Source organism: Lagopus leucura, unplaced genomic scaffold (genome assembly GCF_019238085.1).
Source record: "Lagopus leucura isolate 7727_CA_CO unplaced genomic scaffold, USGS_WTPT01 Super-Scaffold_100049, whole genome shotgun sequence".
Lineage (NCBI taxonomy): Eukaryota > Metazoa > Chordata > Aves > Galliformes > Phasianidae > Lagopus > Lagopus leucura.
Window position 1 is genome coordinate 362777 of NW_024962295.1, and position 23965 is coordinate 386741.

Genomic DNA, 23965 nt, shown 5'->3' on the forward strand with positions numbered 1-23965 from the left:
TGAAGATTTCTTCAGGAGAGGTAATTTTCCATCCCCTGGGGTGCAGGTCGGTTTGCTGCCGCGTTGCTTTGGAAAGAAAAGCAGCAGAAGAGCCAGGTGTTGCGGGAAGGCTGCCACTCAGGCAGGAGGGGGGTGCTCAGTTATGACTGGGAATAAGCATTTTTGGCGCTGAATCTATGAACCCTGAGATTATAGAGGATCTCTATCCATACTCCTACTTGTGGGTCTGGAGGTAGGTGTGCCCTGACCTGATCCAGCACAGCTGGTCTCCATATTGGCTTGCACCACTCCCTCTCCATTCTGGGCAGATGTTTCAACCTCGCCGCGGTATTCTCATTTCTGGCTCAGGTTAGAAACTCTCTAGTGATTGTGAGTCCCTGCGGCTGACCATGGCCCACCTGTTGGCTACATACAGTGCTCCTGTACCGCTCTGCTTTGCTCATGTCACAGGTCACCACACCCTGAGGTCAGTGCACAGATCCAGTTGCCAAATCGTGAGTAAAGACATGAGGATGTGGCTGTAAGAAAAACGATCAGGAAAGATAGAATTTATTTCTTGAAAGAGAAGACAGAAAAAAAGTGAAAGGTCTCTTCTATGAGGAAAGGTTGAGGGGAGTGGGCTTGTTCATAGAATCATAGAATCATAGAATCATAGAATCACTAAGGTTGGAAAAGACCTAAAAGATCACCCAGTCCAACCGTTCACCTATTCCCAATAGCTCCTACTAAACCATGTCCCTCAACACAACATCCAGCCTTTCCTTGAACACCCCCAGGGTCGGTGATTCCACCACCTCCCTGGGCAGTCCATTCCAGTGCCTGACCACCCTTTCTGAAAAGTAATACTTCCTCATGTCCAGCCTGAATCTCCTCTGCCGTAGCTTGAAACCATTCCCCCTTGTTTAGCTTGGAGAAGAGAAGGCTCCAGGGAGACCTCATTGTGGCCTTCCAGTACTTGAAGGGAGCGTATGGCTGTTTATGAGGGTGGGTGGTGATAGGACAAGGGGGAATGGTTGTAAACTGAGACAGGGAGGTTTAGGTTGGATATTAGGAGGAAGTTTTTCACCCAGAGGGTGGTGAGGCACTGGCACAGGTTGCCCAAGGAGGCTGTGGATGCCCCATCCCTGCAGGCATTCAAGGCCAGGCTGGATGTGGCTCTGGGCAGCCTGGGCTGCTGGTTGGTGACCTGCACACAGCAGGGGGTTGGGACTGGATGAGCACTGTGCTCCTTTGCAACCCAGGCCATTCTATGGGTCTATGGAAGAACACTGCATTGCTACGTTTTTTGCAGATGTTGTGCGCCAAAATTCAGACCTGTCTTAGATACAGATGGTCTCTGGAGGTAGCCCTGGCCTCACAGGGAATTCTGAATGTAGTCACCAGGCACTGTGCTGGGGACACAGAACTTGAAGGTCCTCCATGTGCCACATCGTGTTGTGACGTTCCACATTTCTTCCTGTTATTGGGTCATGTGTGAAAACTGCAGTTAAAATTTCTGCTTTAAAACATGTGTCAGCATTGGACTGTTAGAGCAGTAGCCTGTCATCTCTTGAAGTTTCCATTTATTTTTCTCCTTGGGATAACAATCCTTGGGATTTTGTAATTTTGATAACTGGTTATTTTTAATGTATTTTGTGGTTATTTGGAAGTGGTATATTGTTCTGGATTTGTTTAGAAACTTGTTCAATCCATGCTACTTATAGACCTTTTCAGCCACAAACAGGGCATACTGCTTGCCAAGCACTTCTCATTTCCACTTTGCTACCATAGCAGCACTCCTAGTGCTTAGGACATGGATGTGATGCTCACAGTGCACTATCTTGCATGTAGGGCTATAATTGCTCCTTCTGTTTAGTTTGAAGAAAAGGTGGTTTATGCAGCCATCAATTTTAGCAAAGGCTGTCACTTATGGAAGCTATTTGTAACTTCCCAGATAACACAGGTAAGTAAAGTTGACAGGAAAGCAAATGATAAAGTGAGCCCTCATTCTCTCACTACAAAATTCTCTTCTAACACTGAATGCAAAAGTTCACTGAAACACGAAGAAGAAAACAATGTCATCCCCAAACTTCATTTCATTACGTGTGTTTTAATGATGGTTTTTCTTTTTCAAGAGCATGAATTTCCAAAATCAAAGTGGTGGCTTAAAACACTTTTCTAGTAATTTAAACAAAGGGTAAATTTATAAGTTGTTTAAACCTGCATAGCTCCACAACAAAATGGAGATAGAAGATTAAATGGCTGAAAATACTGTCAGAAAAATAATGAAATCTGCGTAGCTCTTGTAACATGTGTGCACAGTATTGCACAGAATTGTAAATAGTTATTATAAATTTTATCCATAAGATTTCACAAGTGATGAACAGAAGAAACCTCGTGGGTTTCATTGAAATGATTTATGAGTTATCCCATCAGTCACTTTTGATAACTATTTGTATAGCAAAGGCAAAACAAACAAACAAACAAAAAAAAAAACCAACAGTTCCAACTCAGTTAACTCACGGTTTCCTTGTTTTTCTCAAACTTTCTAGAGAACCTGTCCAGGTTTAATTTGGGGCCAGAACAAAATAGTTGCTCCAAATGCAGTGAGAAAATAAGAAATTTGAATTTCTGTGTTGAGATAAAATTGGAGGAGGTGTTCCAGATCGTGGACCTGCCTAGAATAAGTACCAGAGATCAGTTCCTTGTCCTGTAGTGTCCACTTGTCTCGTGAAATGCTTTACAGGAAGTTTGCCATCAGATGGGAATGTACAGAAGGGATGTACAAACTCAATGTCTTCACTGAGATCATCCAAGCAGGAAGTTGTAAAATTTGCTTCAGATGTATGCTAAGGAAATGACAGTGATAATAGATCCAAAAAGAGTAGAAATGGAATTATTTAGTCTATGGTTAGCATTCTGTGGAACATTTTGCTTACTGCAAGCATCTCATTAGGAACTTTGAGTTGAACCTCGGGTGTGTGGTAGAGGAAGAGATCCTGTATAGAGATGAAAAGAGCAGAGTGGGCTGTGCAGCTGTTGGAAGGCTGTGATGTGAGGTTGTGGAGGCCTGGGCGCACAGCAGCCACTCAATCACAGATTATTCTACCACCTTATGTGCAGGAAAGACTTGCTAGCAGGAAGAGAGAACAGGGAAAATTAAACTTTACCTTTTGGTCAGGAGATGGACCTACCTCACTTTGCAGTGAGCTGGAGCCAACAGCAGCAAGCAGCAGAAGAAAAGATAAATGAAATCAAATTGCTATTAGGTATACGCTGCAGTTCTGTGGCTGTGCTCATGCTGCTCCTTTGCATATGTGTCCTTAAGGTGTGCACTCTGCTACAGAGGAATGCTTCCCAGTCTGTGATATAGAATCATATAGAATCATATAGAATCTCTTCCACCAAGGTTGGAAGAGACCTCCAGGATCATCCAATCCAACCGTCCCTGTCACCAATATTTCCCATTAAACCATGTCCCTTAGCACAGCATCTAAATGGTGACGCCACCACCTCCCTGGGCAGCCCCTTCCAGCACTTGACCTCTCTTTTGGAGAATAAGTTTTTCCTAATATACTGGAGAGTGAGGGAATATGCCATCCTCAAGTTATTACAAAGAGTTTTCAACTGTTGTTGAGGTTTATTCGGTACTGTCTGCACAGTGGAAGTTTGAAAGACAGTTCACCATTAGCAACCACTAAAATAATATGGTCAAGTTTTATGTTTTAATTCGTTCCTCAGTGTCCTTTATGTGAACTGTGTAAGTCTGCACATGAGTGGGGAGAGATAACTCGGGTTTTTAAATGCAGTCTACTTTTCAGAGTTTATTCTCAGCTGAAACCTTTCACACTCTGCAAACTTTAGAAGTGAACTTTGTGAAAACTCTTGGTCAGCAATTTCCTTGACATAGGAAAAGGTCTTCATGCTGTAACAAGAATGGGAGCCAGCAAACCACAGTCCTGGAGTCTCCCCATATCCAGGCCCCTGTAGCCTATGGGTGAGGAAGCAGCTACTAAAGATTTTGGTTCCCTGGTTGTTCTAAGGAACACAGCCTAAACAGTGTCACCCCTTAAGCAAAGCAGAGGTGTAGGCTTCTGGCCACCATTTTGCTATTGGTGATTTTGACATATTGACATTTTGCTATTCTTTTCAATTGTGAGCTCCTAATTTAATTGTGGTTCCCTCCAGTTCCTCATTTTGCTGCCCATGCCTTCATGGCAACCACTTTCAGTCCAACCAAGGACAGTTAATTGTAGATGTCATTTTCTAAATGGCAGAACGTTCAAGCTGTGATGCTCAGGGATCCAAGAAGCTTAGGAGAGCATGAATTCACCATGTCACTGGGCCAGCCACTTATAGGAACTGAACTGCTGGTTCAGCAGGCCCACGTAACTCTGCTGGGCAATGGATCACACTGTATTGTGGGGTCTTTTGGTTTGTGATCTAAACTTGCAGTTCAGGCAGCAAACATGCCTAATGCATGGCTGAGGGAACTCTGCACATTGACTTCTTAGTGGTTGCAAGCATCTGTGGGCTGATGTGGTAGAGCTCAGAGCAGACCACCACACCAGATCTGCAGATTTTTTTTGAGTAGATATTTAATTGTTTCTAGAGTTGGTGTAGTTTATTATGATGTATTTCATTTTAGTGCAGTCAATAAGCAGCATGACTTTGAGGTATTTTGCTGTTACTCTTTACAAGCAAGTATCTTCACTCCATTGCCTATTCTAATGAAAGCCTGAGCCTTTTTCTGACTTAATATTGTGTTGTTCTTGGGACTGCAGGTTGCATACAGTGATCTGAGACATAATGGTCATTTTCAGAAAGGTAAGTCCAATCCTTTGCTATGATTTACTGATTAGCCTGAGGCCTGAAGAGGAGAAAAAGACTTTAACATCCCTACTCATCTCAAAAAGAAAAGCAGAAATAACCCAGTATCAAAAAATATAAGGTATCAGTCCATACTGAAAATGCAAAGGCACCATGCCTTGTTGGGCTAGCCAGGCTGTGCTGGTGACCTCTGTCACAAGGTGTGGCACTGAAAGTGCAGATTACCTCTATAGTTTTATTCAGTGCAAATCAGAGCACTTTAACGTTCTTTGTAACCTTATGTGACATTCATAGATGTTTAGACTGTGGTTGTTTGGTTTTAAATGGAAGTCCATTAACTATTTTAAGAGGAAAATAAATAATTTTTCAGTAAAAACTTGAAACTTTGACAGTAATGCTGTGATGAGAATGCAACAAAATAAATAAAATGCTTGTTGTATACAGCAGACTCAGGTGGAACACCAGTTTATCAGCAGGCATAAGCCAATTCATACCCACTGAAGATCCAGCCTACAGCTTTGTTCCATTTTCATTCTAGCAATTGCAGTCAATTTTTTTTTCAATCTGAATTAGTGTCTGGAGCAAGAGAAGGTACTCTTGAGGTCTGGAAGTAGTAACAGGGCAGTAGTTCAGGCAACATCAAGGTGGTGCTCATTCCTAGGAGAGGTCAGCCATAGCTCACACCTTTCCTCCAGCAGAGGACAGCAGAGCAGGCACTCGGTCTGTTCATCCTTTTTTCACCTGGTAATGTCTTTGTTTTCAAGCATCTCATCTGAAAGAATACCGAAGCTAATGTGAGGACACCAAGGCACCTTGTCAGCATTCACTGTACACCCCACAGCCTCTGGGAGGTAGTGGAGCTGTGCAGTCACTGTCCTTGAAAAAGCTCTTCAGTCATTTCCTCTTGTAGGGCAATTGAGCCTGATGACTTGGCCAAAGTCATGTGCCATGGGAAATGTAGAGCTAAGGTCTCAATGCTATAACCATAGATTGTACTGCCTGCAAACAGTAAGAACTTGTCCAGTTAAACAGTGCAGAAACAATCAAAGCAATAGAAAATTAAGACCAAGAAGTGTATGCATGTGAACTACAGGGCATCTAGTTTGTCATTTTACGTGACGCTGGGTCGTCTTCTCCCCAGGGTGATCACGTGTGGCTGGAAGCTCATCCAAACAGTGAATTCAGTGTCCCTATCGGGGCAGTTGTGAAGGACTCTGACTCAGGACGGATCTTGCTGGAGGATGATGAAGGCAAGGTGGGCTACCCTAGAACTTTCTGCAAATGATGAACATAAAAATCAAAAGTAAAAAGTACCGAAGAAAGGCCATACTGGGTCAGACTGAAGCTCCATCTAGACAGTCTGACTTTGATAATGGCTGATAAGATAAACTGACAGAAGTAATATAAAAATAAGGTCAGAATAGGGTGATACTTCCCTAGTATCCAGAGATCCCAACAGTATGAAGATTTAGAGCTTCTTGAGGTAGCAGTTATCAGCAGGTAGCTAAAAGTAGGAAACAGACAAGCTCCAATCCCAAAATTTGATAAAATCATGATCCCTCTAAAGGCAGTTGGACTGCAGTTTCATCCCTACTTCGAACATGTTCTGGCAAAACTGCACTGTGAACATAGGTGATGTCAGGCTTCCCACATCTCTCATCTGAACCTTTAGGTGGGGATCAGGAGCGCAAAACCTCTCCTACTGTAAGAGCAAGCAAGTCCAACACCACCTGATGAGACTGGATGTGTACAAGTCAGTGGAGCTGGGCTACATGCATCCCACACCCTTTGCTCTGCCCTCTTGAGGCCCCACCTGTAGGACTGCATCCAGGCCTGTGGCGCCCAGCACAGGAGGGATGCAGAGCTGTTGGAGCAGGTCCAGAGGAGGGCCACAAAAATCATAACGTGGCTGGAGCATCTCTCCTATGAAGACAGGGTGAGAGAACTAGGTTTGTTCAGCCTGGAAGACACTGGAAAGAGCTCATTGCAGCCTTCCAGTACTTAAAAGGAGGCTTATACTCAAGGGGAATGGTTTTAATTACAGAAGGGAAAATTTAGATGAGATGTTAGGGGACAACTTTTTACTCAAAGGGTGGTGAGGCCGCAGCACAGGCTGCCCAGAGAAGTTGTGGATGCTTCAGCCCTGGAGTTTCCCAAGGCCAGGCTGAGTGGGGCCCTGGGCAGCCTGATCTGGTGGAGGACAGCCTTGCCTACAGCTGGGGTTGGAAGTGGATGATCTTTAAGGTCCCTTCCAACCCAAGTAATTTTGTGATGTCTGGAACCCACCTGAATGACTTTGTCTAGGGTTTTAAATCATCTGGTCCTGTAGAGCAGCACACCTCTTGATTTCAGTCTTGTTTGTTAGAGTAGGCTGCATTTAATGCGAACTCGAAATCATTCTGGTCTAACACGGCAGTCTCCTTTATTTTCCTCTAAGTAACAGCATAACCCATTAAAATGCTGCCTTTCCTTTTTCAGGAGCACTGGATCACGGCTCGGAACATGCACACGGTTCGCCCAATGGACCCGTCCACTGCCCAAGGGGTGGAAGACATGATCCGCCTTGGGGATCTCCACGAGGCAGGCATGGTGCATAACCTCCTCATCCGCCACCAGCAGCACAAAATCTATGTGAGTGCCAATGTTACTGGACGTGGTACTTTCAGGAATGACCTCTTGTGCACCTTTAGAAGAGTGACTTGAGTAGCCTCCTAACTTCCTTTCATGCATAGGGCCCTCCAATTCCTCTACTGACTGAGAGTGCCAAGGAGGCATATTTTTTCTCTTCTTCCATCCAAGTAATTTGGCTGTGAAAAAGGGATTTAATATTAGTCACTGAAACTGCAGAGATACGCAAAAGTAGTGACCCTGCTCACTTTCTCCTAGAGTGATCATTTCCAGCAGCAGCTGACATGTAGCTAAATCTAAATCCAGTCCATGTTACTGGCTGCACGTGCTGCTACTACCTGCAGCTGTGACTCTGGATCAATCTAACCAGTGTGCAGTGACTTTATTTGGATTGTGCTCCAATCCAAGTCACTGTTTATTTGATTTTGATGTAACAAAACAGGTAAAGAATAGATCTGCATATTTAGGACATTTGGTTTCACTTCCTGTCCATTACAGATTTAATCTGTGAGTTTGAACAACTTGACATTTTCAGGTTTCCTGTTCCTCAGTTCCTACTTTGCAACATGATAATAACATTCCAACTTTTTCACACATCATCCCCCATGTTATGTACACTGTATACAGGAGAGGAGCTGTCGCTTACAGTACAAACATGGTGATGTTCAGTGTGATGAAGCAGTGATTTTGATATATGCTGTAGTTACAACTACCAAGAGGTGCATACAGAACCGTTACATTAGATTCCAGCAGTCTGCAGTTGTGTCATGTACTTGAACAATACATAGTAATTTCCAATCATTTGACACTCCTTCATTTCAGTGGGGCTGTTTTTTACAAATCCTAAAGAAGTGTATAAAGACACAACCGTAACATTGCCCAACTCATGGCGAGGAACCAGGCTTTTGGATCTCCCAGGTTTCTCTCCTGAATCTGCTTAGATCTACTCTGTGAATGCCTTCGGTTCTGTTGGTGGTGGTGAGTTTGCTGCTGGAGGTAATGCTCATAACTGTTTTCCAGACTTACACGGGATCTATCTTGGTAGCAGTGAATCCATACCAGCTGCTGCCTCTCTACACAGTCGATCTTATCAGGCTGTACTGCAACAAGAGGATTGGAGAGCTGCCACCTCATGTCTTTGCCATTGCAGACAACTGTTACTTCAATATGAAGAGGAATAAGAGAGATCAGTGCTGTGTGATCAGGTGATTGTACTCACGATGCGTGGCAGACACCAAATCTGGCATGTTTTTGGGGGACTTTTGCAGACACAGGAGACCTTCCAAATGGAAAGGCACAGATTAAGACTAGAGGTATCAGTAAAGAAACGTTCTCTTCCCTGCTACTTTTTTTTTTTTTGGTCAGGGCTACAAAAACTGAAACATAAACAGGAGATTTCTGAAGTCTGTTGTTTTCTCCTAGACTCTGAATGTGATGACATATTCTACACATGTATGCCTCTGTGATGTTAGCCTTTTACTTTGGGGACAGGATATTTGTGTTACTTATATTTTCTGAAAACTGAGATTTCCTGAAGAAACACTGTCTCTGCTAATATAGAGATGGAAGAAGCTATAGTATAAACACATGACATGTATCCATATTCTGCCAGCCATCAGTAGAGAGAACAGAGAGTCTCATTGCAGTGTGATTATGGGACATCACCTGAGTTGCCTCAGCTGAGACTAACACTGAAAATCTCATAATGCTTTAAAGAAAAGCAAGTGGTGATTTAATTTCTTTGCTGGTACAGAATGTGTTCCATGGATTTGCTCATTTTTAATTAAAGGGAGAATTTAGACTTCAACCTTAGGCTAAAAAACACTGTACACTTTAGCACAATATCTTTTAGATAAGAGGTTGAACAGCTAGAATTGTACAGCCATAAATGAAAGACAACCTGATCTTCACAGCATAAAGTAGGATTTCACCTTGGTCTATCATTTGCCTCCCTAGCCAAAAAACGGAAGAAAGCAAACCCTTAATGATCTCATTTCTTATTGCAGTGGAGAATCTGGAGCTGGGAAAACTGAAAGCACTAAGCTAATACTACAGTTTTTGGCAGCTATCAGCGGCCAGCATTCCTGGATAGAGCAGCAAATCCTAGAGGCCAACCCCATTCTGGAAGGTGGGTTATTTAGCAGAAAAAAAACCATTTACCACACTTATCACAATATTTTTGTCTCAGGGTAAAAATTCAGGAACAGATCCTCAAACAACTGCATTTGCATAACATAGCTAAAAACCCTGAAGCATTGGTGATGCAGGGTAGAAGTTCTCTAGTCTTTTTTGCTGGGTCTTCACAAGGTCCAGAGGAGTTCTTATGATGCAGGAGAAGGTGTCATTGTAGCAGTATCTCAGAACTGCAGGGAGCACAAGAGTCATAAGAGACATAGAGCATATTTGGACCACCTGAGTATGTCTTTTAGGGCCCAGCTATCTGGATGCCTGCCTGTCACTTCAGAAGGAAGTCAGTTCAGATATTCTTTAGTGCATGTCAGCATTTGGTATACAACATGCAAAATACCAAGAGAAAAATGGAAGCACATCAAAAATAGACTTGATGTTCATTAACTGCAGTAATCAAGATCCTGTCTGTCCTTTTCCCGTCAGCTTTTGGAAATGCCAAGACAATTCGAAACGACAATTCAAGCCGCTTTGGTAAATACATTGATATCTACTTCAACCACAGCGGTGTGATAGAAGGAGCCCGGATAGAACAGTTTCTTCTGGAAAAGTCCCGAGTTTGCCGGCAGGTGAGGGCACTTGCAGACACCCATTCTGCCTGCTCCTATGCTAGAAACCTGTACCAACAAGCCTATATTGGCCTCTTTCTTTCTAGGCTCCAGAGGAGAGGAACTATCACATCTTCTATTGCATGCTGATGGGGATGAATCTGGAGCAGAAAAAGATGCTGAATCTGGGCACTGCCTCAGAGTACACTTATCTCACTATGGTAACTATCTCCATTATCCCTCTGTCATTTGTTTCCTCCAGCAACCAGTACCATCACTAGGAGCTGCAGATGGGTGGTACCAAGTACAAGTACCAACAGTCCTTTCCTTAGAGTACCAGAAGCAGTAACACAGGTGCTGTGAGTCTCAGTTTCAGAGGCTTACTGTAATGTCCATCTGTCCACTGCAGGGGCAGCATGTGGCAGTTCAAAGCTTTCTGTACAACTCAGCCTTAAGAAACATAAAGGGCATCATAAAGCACATGGGAAATATCCTCCACTTTCACAGGTGCTCAGATTTTAGGCGAATGCAAGGGATCTCATGCCAGGGAGAAAGCTAATTAGGTATGTATACCTTAGGTGATAACGAGTAAGCAGAAACAGTGCCAAGAATCCTTGTCCTTATGTCTGAGTTTATGTGATCTGAAGAGAAAGCAGAAAAGATCCTCTTCACCTGTGAATGTGGTTTCTTGCAGGGCAACTGCACATCCTGTGACAGCCGGAATGATGCCAAGGAGTACGCTCACATCCGCTCGGCAATGAAGATCCTCATGTTCTCAGACTCTGAGCACTGGGACATCAGCAAACTGCTGGCTGCCATCCTGCATCTGGGGAATGTGGAGTTTGAAGGTAAACTCAGCACTGCCTCTGCTTGGTCTCTCCTCAGAGTTGATGTTAAAGGCCTACAGGTGCTTCTGCTTCCAGCTGTAAGGATTAGGTTGGGCTTCTCTGCCCAGTATAAATGGTTAGGTGAACAGGGTTGGGGCAGGCAGATAAGCACCATTCCACACTGAGTAATGTTTTGAAAAACACCCATCTTATTATTTTGTCACACTGGGATTTCCTTGGTTATAAATAGACCCTTATCACACAGCCTGAATCACCAGATAATATAATGCCATGCTACATTTACTGACTGTAGTGCTATGTAAGTCAGAGGACAGGGGAGCAACTGAGCCATGCTTTCTGTGGAGATGATAGCTGTCATTGACCTGCTGGGTACTGTGAACACTCAGCTGCGTAAATGCAGCTCTGATAAGGCAAAGACAGTCTGATAACACCCATCAGTATGACAGCAGGAGCTCTCATATTTTAGAAGAGAGCTCTTCTCTGTGTGATGCAGTGGTGCCAGGTGGGTTTTTTGGGGTAATGCTGGCTGCTAAAATGAAGTATCTCCTATATGAAGGAAGATTGTTATCTAGGCAACCTTTTTTGTCTATGTTTCCCACCAGCTAGATACAAGACAAGAAATGTTTTCAGAAAAAAATCTGAAGTCAGATAAAACTCCAGATCCCCAGTAGCTAGTTTATAATTCATAATCCTGTCAGCTTTGCTGCTATTTGTAGTTAAAATAAAGCAATTAAAACAATGTTCTGGAGTTGTGAGGACCCTGTATGTGCCAGGATCCCTCTGTATGTGCCAGGATCCCTAGGTAAAATTAGAACCTTCCTTAGTAAAATCTTCAAACGCAGGAGCTTCATCAGGCAAATTACTACTTTGCCACATTCCTGGAGATACAAGCTTACAGAAATATGGCTGCACAGCTCCCAGCCACAACAGAAATGTTTCACCATGAAAATGATTTCTTATTCCAGCGGCTGTGTATGACAACTTGGACTGCTCTGATGTGATGGATTCACCACACTTTTCAATTGCAACCAAACTGCTTGAGGTAGTAAATCTCTTATCTTTTCCTACTTGTTCCTTTCTTCATCCATGCTCCCTGAGCACACTGACAAAGCACGTCTCTGTGGAGCATTTATGTAGTGAAGCACATAGAAGGGGCATTTCCTGTTCTTTCTGCTGATACTCAAGTGCTGCTATTGCAGATATCTTTCTGAGCCAGGAGATCCTTCAGTCTTGGGCAGCAGAATGCTCTCTTGAGTGCTGCTCTACAAGCAGTTTGTCACAGCCCTCCTTCCTGAGGCAGACTTTCTTTGCTGGATCTCTTTTCTCTACCTGGGATGACCAAGTTGCCATGACTGTTCTTCCAGGTGGACTACAGTGAACTTCAGAACAGCCTCACAAACCTCTCCATCATTGTCCGAGGAGAAAGTGTGTCCAGGCCCTTGAACGTGGCCCAAGCTGCAGATGGGAGGGACGCCTTTGTGAAGGTACTGGTTCTTACATCTGCTCTATTTGAAGTCTGGGGATGCTTTCAGAGCTGTCTGTCTTATCAGTTAAAGTGCCTTTTGTGATAAATGTGCATCCAGATGGCCTGGTTCCCTCTTGGTCTTCAGGCATAATTTGACATCATTGTTTCAACACAACAGGGAGCAGAGAGATTTGTCCAAAGACTGTAATGATGAGCTCTCACTTTAATTTCTCCCCAGGGTATATATGGACGGATTTTCCTCTGGATAGTGAACAAGATCAACTCAGCCATTTTTAACCCAACTTCTCAGAAGCCTAAAAATACACGTCACTCCATTGGATTGTTGGATATTTTTGGGTTCGAAAACTTTAGCAACAACAGGTAAGAGGCTCTGGATTCATTTGCACTGGGGTGCTGAAAAGCAGTTGATGTAAATTGAAAAAATGGAAAAAAAAAAAAAAAAAGAAAACAAGCAAATTTCCTTTCATTATTATTGTCATGCCCAGAAAAGCAGTGAAATTTCCATCACTAAGTTTCCCCACTGACAAATACCGTTCTTCTTTAGCCTTGGTCACATTTCTGCTTTCTCCTTCAGCTTTCACTGCGGTGCAGCCATTGCACATGTCTATTCCAGAACCCCAGGAATTTGCTCAGGGAAGATGTCTATGAAGTTGCTATGAGCCAGCAGCCACAAAGAGCAGATACATGTTCCCCTTGCTCCATAGCATTTTAACAAGACCTCTTGGGATGCTTCTGTACATAGCATAAAGGAGACTGTGTTTTGATTCTCATTTCAGCTATGCTTCTGTTTTGCTCAGTGTTCCCCCATCACTCTTTGGGAACTACTTAATTTCTCTGCTTTTAAGGACAGGTCAGCAAAACACCTGGTCTGCATACCACTGTTACCTCTTGTACTGATGTTTTCAGTCCCAGAGCACCATTTCTATATGCCCTTCTCTACAGAGGCAGCAGTTCTCTGTTTTATGGTACCATATCATCAGTACTCCACAAACCATCACACATGGTCTGCAGTCTACAAGCCTTTGGGATCAGAGTAGGGAAACTTTCTCCATCATGGGGCACCATCAACATGTGAGCAGTGTTGAGGCTGGTGTGCTACAGTCAGTGAAGCATGTAGTAAACGACTGCGACAAACAGTGTAATTCGTGTCACTCCATTTCCCTCCACCTTTGTCAACTCCTCCTTGATAAATCAATAAAATGTTCCACTTTTTTCATTCTTTCTAAATTCTGCATGGCAACCTTTTCCAATCCATTGCAACAGATGCACCTTGCTTGCATTCAGCAAGATAATATTCCTCACTGACTTTTAGAACATAATCTGCTCAGACCATCCTACATTTTTAATGTTCTTTCCTATTACTTTATGCTATCCCCAAAGGCTGCAGTCCACATGGGGCCTCACTGGCACACATTGTGCCACAGCAATTACCAGGTAATGAAACTCACATGCAGTTTTAAGGATTAACTGATAAAAGAAGTGGTAATGCCATTGCAAGTAAAAACAGATTATACACTCACCCAGACATGCTATTTTCACAGTTGTGTGTTCCCCTTTCTCTCTAGAGTTCCTTGAAACAGTTCATCCCTTGCTTAAGCAGCAACACTAAGTCAACAGTTGGCTCTTTTTGCTCATCTTTATTAGAGCAGAAAATGCATCTCTCATGTTCCTAAGACAACACACAGTGGTGGTGATCATTAACATGGAGTATAACAGTAGTTTATCTGGAAAAGTATTAAATATGGACAATAAACAAATGCCATAGAGCAGTGCAGCACTGGCCAAGGTCCAGGAATGACCATGGATTCCCATCTTGTCCCCTTACAGCTTTGAGCAGCTCTGCATTAACATTGCAAATGAACACCTTCAGCAGTTCTTTGTGCACCATGTCTTCAAGCTGGAGCAAGAGGAATACCTTGCAGAGCACATTACCTGGAATAACATTGACTTCACTGACAATCGCCAGGCTCTGGAAGTCATTGCACTCAAGCCCATGAATATTATCTCCCTCATTGATGAGGAGAGCAAGTTCCCAAAGGTAACTTTCTGGTTTCATCTGCAATATTTGACTTTGAACACAGCACATCAACAATGCTTTACACACAGAAAAGTGCAGAGGAGGCTTTCAGAGACATTGTGAGAGTCAATACCCCTTTTAATTTGCTATATGAATACTTTCACTGCCAGAGTGTGCTGTTCCTATTACCTCGCTGCCTTAAAACTCTTCCAGTTGTACCAGATGGAGAAGGAAGGAGACTCGATAATTGAAGTGGCTTTTTAGGAAATGTATGGATTTGCATATTGAGTACTGTTTTGCTGTTGGTCTGGGCTGCACCTTCCTCTTTCTTCTCTTGGATGACAGTCACAGTTGAGCTCTGCAATCGTGAAAAAAATGTCATTCTACAAAGGGCAGGCATCTCCAACAGAAGAACAGAAAAAGTAGCATCTGATCTCAAACATAACTGCTGTATATTTCCATGGTCTGCACATTTCCATGACAAGGGTAAGCAGGGCTGTCAGTACAGGAATCAGATGGCAGCACCAGCTTATCCAGGAAAGCAAGCTTCTGCCTCAGCTCACCTGTAGTCCTCAGGCAGCAATTTAAGAGGCTTGTGTACAAACAGAGAGCTTTCTCCTTTCTTTCCTGAGAAGAGGGTGGTCTCAACTGTATGTCCTGTGATCAGGAGAAAAGTCTCTTCCATGATTCCCAGGGTACATGGCTTCTCAGATAGCACAGCACTACCCTACGATGGGCAAGTGAGCAGAACTACCCTCACATGCATCCCACGGGGATGAGGATGTGATGGCACCAGCTGGTTGCTGGCCTGTAGGAGTCACAGTCCATGCTGGGTATCTGCTTTGGGCTGCCTTCTGGGGATCTCGGAGTCTTGTACCAGCAGGGCAATGAAAGCAGGCCCTGTGTTCCTACCTGGTTACTTCACAAACAAGGGGCAGAATTTAAGCCTTTGTTATCTTGAAGCATCTTATGCGTTAGTTTGCTGGGCAGTCTTATATTGTAATAGAGAATCTACTTAACTGTCCTTTTCTGTATTTGTTTCTAGGGCACAGATGCCACCATGCTTATCAAAATCAATTCCCTCCATGGAAAAAGCAGAGTCTACATCCCACCTAAGAGTGACCATGACACCAAGTTTGGCATTAACCACTTTGCTGGGGCTGTCTTTTATGAATCAAAAGGTGAGCCTTTCTTGGCTGGGTGTGGAAGGTGAAGAGAAGAACATCATTTGCCATGGCTTTATGGCACTCCAGAGTAGTGTAATTTCTCAAGATAAGAGTTTAAAACATTCAGGTTTATTTTGCTGAAGTCAGGAGGTCAAGAGGATTACTGTAAACTAATCATCAAGTTACTGTAGATGATGTGGATTTTAGCTTGGCAGAGTTGCATTACAGCCAGCAGGCTGCAGAGATGACAAGCTGTTCTTTCTTCTTTTTTTTTCCATCCTATAGATTTCTTAGAGAAAAACAGGGACACACTGAGTGCTAATGTAATGCAAGTGGTTCATTCCTCCAAAAATAAATTCCTGAAGGAGATTTTCCAGGTGGAAACAAACCCAACTAGTCTGGGACGTGGGACTATCCGGCATTTTGGAACTGACCAGGCCTACAAGGTTGGCTTACTGACACTGTGATGCAGAACCAGTTAATTTCCCTACTATAATGCTCTGCCTGTTCTTGACCTTCACTTTCTATTGTACTGTTTCTGCACATGCCTTCCCCTTTCATTTCTTCAAAGGATTCTGGAGGAAAAGTTAGGAGAGTCCTGGCCTTTCCCTTCTTGCAGAGTGGCTGGCTAGCACAAAGAGCAAACAGCTGTGCTGTCACAGAAGGCCACTCCATCTCCCATAGACAGTCTCACAACTTGCACATTGCTGCAGTGTTAGCTCTCCCTCCACACTCAGAGCCTTTGTGACAAAGTTGCTGGTGGTTAATTGTCACAGAAACATCAGTGCCTGGAGGCGTCAGGAGCCCCACTGAAGTGCAGTGGTCTGGAAATGCTGTGGGCCGGAGTTCAGGCTCTCTGCCTTGCTGCAGTTCTCACTTATCTTTAATTGTGAGCCCTTAACCATGCAGCATCACTATTGGGTGAAGGTACTTTTGCTCTTAGTTTTTATATCTCTCTGCTTCCTTCTCAGAGTAGAGGGTGAACAGTTAACTTGTTGACTCACCTGTTATCTCCCTGTTCTCCTGGCATTTTTTTCTGATCCTGTTCTCTCTTCCTCAGTCTCTAGCCCAATGTGGCTTTCTGCTGTCCAGAACATCTGGCTATGGACAGGTAAAAGATCTGTGGGAGAAAAAAGAAGTAGTACCAGATACAACACAGAGATGGCTTAGCATCTATTAAACATCATGAGTAACTTAAGATTAAATATCAGGCCTATCTATTTTGGTCTGATGGGTTTTTCTCTTTAAATAAGGTTGTGTTATTGGGGGAAAAAAAGTTTCCTTAGGAGAACATTTAGAAAGTAGAGCAGCGTGAAAAGAAAAGAGTTACTAAATGTGGATACCATCCACAAAAAGTCACCACCACCCCAGCAACAAGTGCCACCTAACAGTGTCATTTCTAGAGGCAGGCAGTGAGGCTGGGAGGGCCGGGCTTCAGCCTTCTGAGACCATCCCATTGATTTAGTGGTACAGCAGAAAAGCCCCTGAGGTCTGGGAGTGCAAACTGCTTTTGGCACTAATGCAGTTTAAACACCCATATGATGTTATTGTATCTACTTCAAACAGATGTTTGCTAGGCCTAAAAAGCATCACAGCTGCTATTCCCAGGAGCTACTTTGCAAGGCATGAGTGTTTGGTCGCTGGAGGGCAGCATTGGCACACAGCTGAGAGCAGAAGGTGGCAGCTCAGGCGTTGAAAAGGGCACTTTAAATGTAAGAACCAGCAGAATGAGGGACTGTAAAGATCATTAAAGTAACGAGAGCCACTGGGATTTAAATTTATCTGGAGTGGGAAAAACAAACAAACAAGCGGGGAAAAAAACCCCTGACAACCTGAGCTAAAACAAAACAAAAAGTTGTATTGTGCTGTAATGACTCCAAGCTCACAGGAAGACTGTCGGAAAAAAGCCAGTGGATTCTTTTTGTTACTTGGAATCTGCACTGCTCTCACTGTAATTTAATACACCCTTAAAGACAGAAGGAGCAGTTAAGGCCTGTTGTGATAATGTTTGGAAGAGGACAAAGGTGGAACTGTGCTTGCAGGGAAGCTGGGGAAGTCAGGAGATAATTGCAGCCAAGTGCAATCCTTCTGGGCTTATGCTAGTGCAGCTGGGGCAGAATTCAGCTCAGAAGCTGTGAGACATAAAGCATTGCATCTGCAGGCAAAAATAAAGCAGCTTTTACATTATCCTCCAGTAGAAGTTTGCCTTTCACTACTTACTGTAGTGTCAATGAGCAGGGAAACCACCCTAAAGGTTAAAGAAAGAGCTGTTGTGAATCCTTAGCAGTGCTAGCTAGCTATGAGCTGGCAGCAAACTGCCTGCCTGCTCGAGAGGCTATTTTTGGGAGTGGCAGTTTCCTGCCAAACTTTCAGGCATGCATCTGTGAATAATAGCTTGGCACCCAAGCCCTACACAAGGCACAGTTTTGGTTAGAAGAGACAGGCCTATATGGGCTCCTGTGGGTTGAATTTTTTCCTCCACAGTCAGCCCTACTGCTAGAACTTATGCCCAAGTAGCGCTGGGCTATCACTGAGGTTGTAAGACGCAGATGGCAGATTTAGCTCCCTTGTAGGTAAATAACATTTCCTGGCTGTTGTGTGGTACCATTACCTAGGACAGAAATAGGAAGCTTTATTAACTGGCCCTCTGGTGATGAACAGTGTAGCAGACAGCATGTGCTTACTCTTCCCAGGGCCTGGATACCACCAAACGGCTCTCTACTCTGGGAGGACAGTTCAAGCAGTCCCTGGAAAAGCTAATGAAAATTCTTGCTCAGTGCCAGCCATACTTCATCCGCTGCATCAAACCCAACGACTACAAGAAACCACTGGTAATGATTTAACAACATAAGGTCTTGTTTTCCTTAAACTTTTTGATGAGAAAAAGCTGTCAGTTGCGGTGTAGGATTTTCTATCTGTACTTCAGACAAGAACTGCAGGACGAGGTATTACTGCAATGAAAAGGGCAGTATGATATAGCAAGGTTCATTTATAAAATCACCTGTAAATCCATCCTAGAGTGATGGGTGGCCAAAAGAGCACTGGGAGCTGCTGTAGAAGCCGTTCTTGTAACCAAAGACCCGGAGAGTTTCCAGCCCCCAGCAAGGGGACAAATAGAAACTGAGATCCAGCAATGACTATACCATGAAATAGCTTGAGAGAGATGAAGAAAGCTGTGGGTGAGAAGGATGATACAGCTGAATTTGACACCACAGAAGAAGCTCAAGTTTGTCATTAAAATGTTTGGCTGGGTCTTGGGGGATCAAAACCCAGTTGTTTGTTGTTGGTTGAGTGACTTAATCATTTTTGAAGTTGTGCATGTGGATTAGTGAGCCTATTTTTAATCTACATTACAAGAAACTTACAGCAGTCATGCTGTGCTAAGCCCAAAGGAGGTAAGTTTCTGTTGCAGTTTCTTGCACCTGCAAAACAATATGATCATTCACCTGAAATTACATTTATAGAATTGCAGACGGTTGCTAAAGCCAGTCAGAACTTAATAGATTTTTTTCTGCCACCAAACACACGTGAAGACTCTTTAAAGTGGCATGTTTATGCCCATAGCTAATTAATCTGGGACGCTGAAACAAGAGCACAATTAAGAAGAGCATAGCAGCCCGTTTTGCAGCTCTCTGAGTTCTCAGGATAAGAGATGCGTCCTGAGGAACGTTGCATGTGCAGCCTCTTTCTGCACTAACTCCTTGTCTGCTCTCTTTTACAGCTGTTTGACCGGGAGCTGTGTATCAAACAGCTGCGATACTCAGGGATGATGGAGACCATCCGGATCAGGAAAGCTGGCTACCCAGTTCGTTACACCTTCGAGGAGTTCTTTGAGAGATACAGAGTCCTCCTGCCGCGCTCTGCTCTAGAAGCGGTGTGTTAGCACGTGCTTTGCTTTAAGCAAATCTAACTCTTCCTTATGAGGTGTTAGGTCTTTCCCATTGGAGAAAGTTCTTAGATTACTGCTGGCATAACAGAGAGAGCTGTCATCGCTGGAATGGTAGCTAAATACTGAGAACCTCACTTGGACCTCAGCCAGAAGTAGAGTGCAGTTAGGTCCAGCTACCCTGGACTTGCTCCACATAGACACTCCAGGCAGGGTGGCATTACTACTGCCTTCAAGTTGTTTGTTTTCCTGCAATCACACACTTCTGACATAGTCAGAATTGACAATTTCCTGTCATTTTAACTCTGGAATGCTTCACCAAGCACTGATATTCCTCCTTTTCTTGACCATTTGAGCTTTCATTTATTATCCTGTTGGCCCAGAGGTCTGTCAGACCTCATCTGTTTGCATTCTTTGCTCTTTGAAATGCAGGACCATAGGTTCCCTACATAGTACAGCCACGCTGTTTCCAAACAAGCCCTAACATAATGATGCTTTTGCACATCAGGTGAAGAATGATGCTCGACAGTGCTGTGTCAGAATCTCCGAAGCAGTGCTGGGCAAAGATGAAAGCTGGCAGGCTGGAAAGACAAAAATGTTCCTTAAAGTAAGTAAAAAGAACAGTTTGTCTCTTCTCTGAAGAACTGGGCACTTCACCATAAAGCTTGACCTGTCAGCACAAGAGTGGTGACCTAGAAGGACTGGGTTCTCTGAGGTCTCTCTTGAAACTCAGACTGGATCTGTGTCCTTGAAGACAATGCAATTTGATGGACACAAGCTTGGTGTATGAAGGGGCTTTTCCCATTCTGCAGTGGTATAGCTCAAATAGCAGAGTGTGATGCATTGGACTCTGCTCAAGTCCAGAGCATAAAAAATAACTGCATACCAGCATGCTGTCACAGGGAAATTTCTTGCCCTAAGCAAGGTAAAAAACATCCCTTATTTAGGCAAATTTTGTGCTTGTTCATTGCTACTGCCAGACACTGGGTGGTGCACACTCTTTCTACTGCAGATTGCACATTTGAATCCCACCTTGCCACACCGATTCTGCACCTCTTTCAGAACTTGTGTCCAGTTTTCAGGAGTTGTGGGGATGTTTGTTCAGCTGTATATCAATATTTTCTTTTAACAGGATTATCATGATACAATATTGGAGTTGGAACGACAGAAAATACTCACAGATAAGGTTGTTCTTATCCAGAAGGTGATGAGAGGTTTCAAGGACAGGTCAGTGATGTTAAAGAAGGGAATTTGATTAGGTTTGAAGCACTAACATTTGTACTGTTCTTTAACATCCTCACTGAAACGTTTCTGGTTGTATCAGTCCTACCTTCCACTGGCCCTGGATTCTATGCTCATCATGTAACAGTGCATCGATGCAAGTTTTGCACAAAGATTCTGTCCCAGTTTATTATAATTATGCTTTTCAAAATGCAGGATTGCTGCATGTGCAGCTGAGAGGAAGGGTTGGAAGGAAGATTTGCACTTAATATTCGTAGCAAACAGCATAGATACCTTATGAGGTATCTGGAAAACAGGAAGTTTGTGTACAATCTGTTCTTTCCTGAGCTACAAGAACCTTCTTTTGTAGGATACTTCTTTAATATAAGACATAGAAAAAAAATAGGAAAGAGAAAACTAAAGTAAGAGGAAACTACCTAGTCCTCCACCTTGACAAAGATGCACAACTCTTGTTTGGCTTGAAATATTCTCAAAATGGACACTTAGTTACTGACAAAAAAAATAGTTGTCCTCAATAAATGCTTTATGTCATGATCTGTATTTATTAATATTAGAATATTCATATTAATATTATTAGTTTTTGTGCCACCCAATCAGAACCATAATATAAGACTAACTGCTGGTTCGATTTAAACATGTTCTTAACAGTGGAGAAGCAGTTGCTGAACAGTTGCTTAAGGTCAAAGTCAGATTACTGATACTTTTATCTCATCCTTTCTACTTGCAAATTGACAACAAAACAAATGTGAAAGCTCTCACTTTGAGAGCTCAGCCGATTCGTGGTGCTGCTTCACCTCCAGAACGAGCTGAGCTCACATGGAATTCCCCAGGGGCTGTGTTATATAAAGGTCCAGCAAAACAGCCTCTTCTCACAGCTCCATCAGCCTGGAGAAGGCATAAGATGACAAAATGCTTTCAGTGAGGATAATCTCATTGCATATGGTAACTGAACAGACTTTGTGCTGCAGTGTAATACCTTTCCTGCATTACTCAGAAGCAGGAGGTACAGCCCTTGCTGAGCTTCAGACTTGCTCTAGCAAAATGTCTACCAATAACAGGGCTAGTTAGTGTAGCTTTAGTTCTCCTGACTCCAGTATTCCTACTCAGCAGCAATGGCTGAGATCAGAGTGTAGAAATCCCAGAAACAGAGAAAACCCACCAGCCTTACTCTTTATTCTTACCATATGAAGCAGCAGAGATAACCTATTGCTTCTTACCTCATCTGTTTGCAATAGGAAGCAGTTTCTGAAACAGAGAAAGTCTGCCATATCTATCCAAGCAGCTTGGCGAGGCTACTGCTGCCGGAAGGATTTCAGGATGGTAAGAAGCGTGTGTGTGTGTGTGTGTGTGTGTGTGTGTGTGTAACAACCAGAGAGATCAGCAAGGTAGATTGTTGATACAGGAGATAGAATGACAGAGGGACTAGTGCAATGGAAAGGTGTTCTGCAAAGCAAAGCAAAGTGCCCACCCACCTCTGAAGATTGAGACTCACAAGGAAAACTCCAGAAGGGAAAGATCTCCAACCAGAGAGCCTTCCCTAGTGGCAGTCAGCCCTTAAATGGGGCCTAAGAGAGGTGCAGCCAGGTTCCACCCCATCCAGTCACACAGCTGAATTGCCTTCACCTGTGCTCCTAGGAATGACCAGGTCCTTTCCCCAGGTGTTCAATCAGTGAGTCAGGCTGGGACCCAACAATTACAATACAGTGTGTGTGTATTTATATCATGCCTTGCCAGGCTGAGGGGAGTAGAGAGAATTAAAATGTTCACAAATTAAGAGGAGAGAAGCAAAATGGCAGGGTATAAGGAAATGAATTGTTGGGTCCAAGGAGGACTCTGGAGCATCTCATGGCTTCCTGAGCCTGTGATGTTTCTGCTTACTGGTGAAATAGTAACACAACTAACCTCTGGCAGGCCTGGCTCCAGCATCCTGGCACCCCAGTGCTGCCACACTTCTGTTCCAAGGCTAGCATTTGTGCTTCACTGACAAGCTGTGATCAAAGGGTCTTCCACAACTGTTAGAGCAAAACTGGGAATCTGTAGCAGAAAATAACAGCATATCAATCTCTCTCTTTCAGTTATTTTTTTATTTTTAATAATGGCTGAATTTGTTTAGACTGACATTTTTGTGGGTGAAAAAAGCTGGGACGTATTGGTGGTGCTCACATATTGTGTGTTTCTGTGAGAGAAATTATTAACATATAGAACCTCCCATTCATAAAGAGCAAGAGGAGAAATTGCCAGTTTCAGTCAGGAATGTTTTCTATTTTGCGTCAGTGACCCAGTCCCTGTCTGAAGATAGGATCTATTTCTGACTCCACCTTTCCTAAGGCTGTTTGTTTTTTTCCCATCCACTTGGTTTAGTTTCTGCTCTCTTTTTCCCCTTGTCATCAGCTCAGGCTAATCCCTAGAATGGGTCCTCAATGCACACTCTCTCACATGATTTTAAAAGCTGAACTGACAGAAATCAAAGTATTCCCTTGGCTGGCAGTATTCCCTTAACCTCTCCCAATGTCTTTATCCAGCTGCAGAACTTTGTCGTCTTCTACTCATCTCACTGAACCCCAGACTCACTTGATTGAATCATGATCACTTCTTTTTTTCTCCACCTCCTACAGATTATGCTGGGCTTTGGGCGCCTGCAGGCCCTCTACCGGAGCCGGCAGCTTGCTAAGCAGTATGAAACAGCCCGGGCACACATCATCAGGTTTCAGGCTGCATGCCGTGGCTATCTAATACGTCAAAAGGTAGCAGCACAGATGGAAGCTGTTTGTGTTATATACAGGCATATACAAGGGGCATGTTTGCTTGCCAAACTTCACAGGGGATGAAGAGGGGGGTATACGTACGTGTCCAGATATTTTGTCAACATGACATTGTTTCTATGAGGTTCTGAGGCATGATGACCACTAAGTGTTGCCATAGCATAGCACCAGATGTGGATATTTATTTTGGAACGTTTTATTTTGAGGTACAAAAGCAGGTATGATCTTATTTACACGTTCTTCCTATGTTCATTTCCATGGATCGGAACCTCAGTGACAGAGCAGAAATGTTTTTGACAGAAGGGAGAATAAAAGGATAAAAATCATTCCTGCAAAGGAAGATTAATTTCTACAGCAAGGCCTGATAATGACACTCAGGGAATCCT

General features: G+C 43.5%; 1 protein-coding gene and 1 long non-coding RNA gene across 2 annotated transcripts in view; one reads left to right on the top strand and one right to left on the bottom strand.

Moving 5' to 3' along the window:
• The window catches only part of MYO7B (myosin VIIB), a 50250-nt gene continuing 26285 nt past the window's right edge, over nt 1-23965 (top strand). Inside the window, exons 1-21 of the mRNA XM_042885358.1 lie at nt 1-20; nt 4764-4806; nt 5951-6064; nt 7288-7440; nt 8458-8642; nt 9444-9565; nt 10051-10193; nt 10280-10393; nt 10867-11020; nt 11986-12062; nt 12385-12504; nt 12724-12866; nt 14334-14544; nt 15569-15704; nt 15975-16135; nt 18383-18520; nt 19411-19563; nt 20084-20182; nt 20708-20802; nt 22053-22137; nt 23433-23561. Coding sequence (XP_042741292.1) covers nt 4789-4806; nt 5951-6064; nt 7288-7440; nt 8458-8642; nt 9444-9565; nt 10051-10193; nt 10280-10393; nt 10867-11020; nt 11986-12062; nt 12385-12504; nt 12724-12866; nt 14334-14544; nt 15569-15704; nt 15975-16135; nt 18383-18520; nt 19411-19563; nt 20084-20182; nt 20708-20802; nt 22053-22137; nt 23433-23561 — 2550 coding nt within the window. The 5' untranslated portion in view covers nt 1-20; nt 4764-4788. The remainder of the gene's footprint in view (nt 21-4763; nt 4807-5950; nt 6065-7287; nt 7441-8457; nt 8643-9443; nt 9566-10050; nt 10194-10279; nt 10394-10866; nt 11021-11985; nt 12063-12384; nt 12505-12723; nt 12867-14333; nt 14545-15568; nt 15705-15974; nt 16136-18382; nt 18521-19410; nt 19564-20083; nt 20183-20707; nt 20803-22052; nt 22138-23432; nt 23562-23965) is intronic.
• LOC122187644 lies at nt 14259-22843 on the bottom strand. The gene is made up of 3 exons (XR_006181365.1): nt 22720-22843; nt 16694-16809; nt 14259-14881 (listed from the first exon to the last, which is right to left on the bottom strand). It is a non-coding gene; the product is annotated as an uncharacterized LOC122187644 (long non-coding RNA).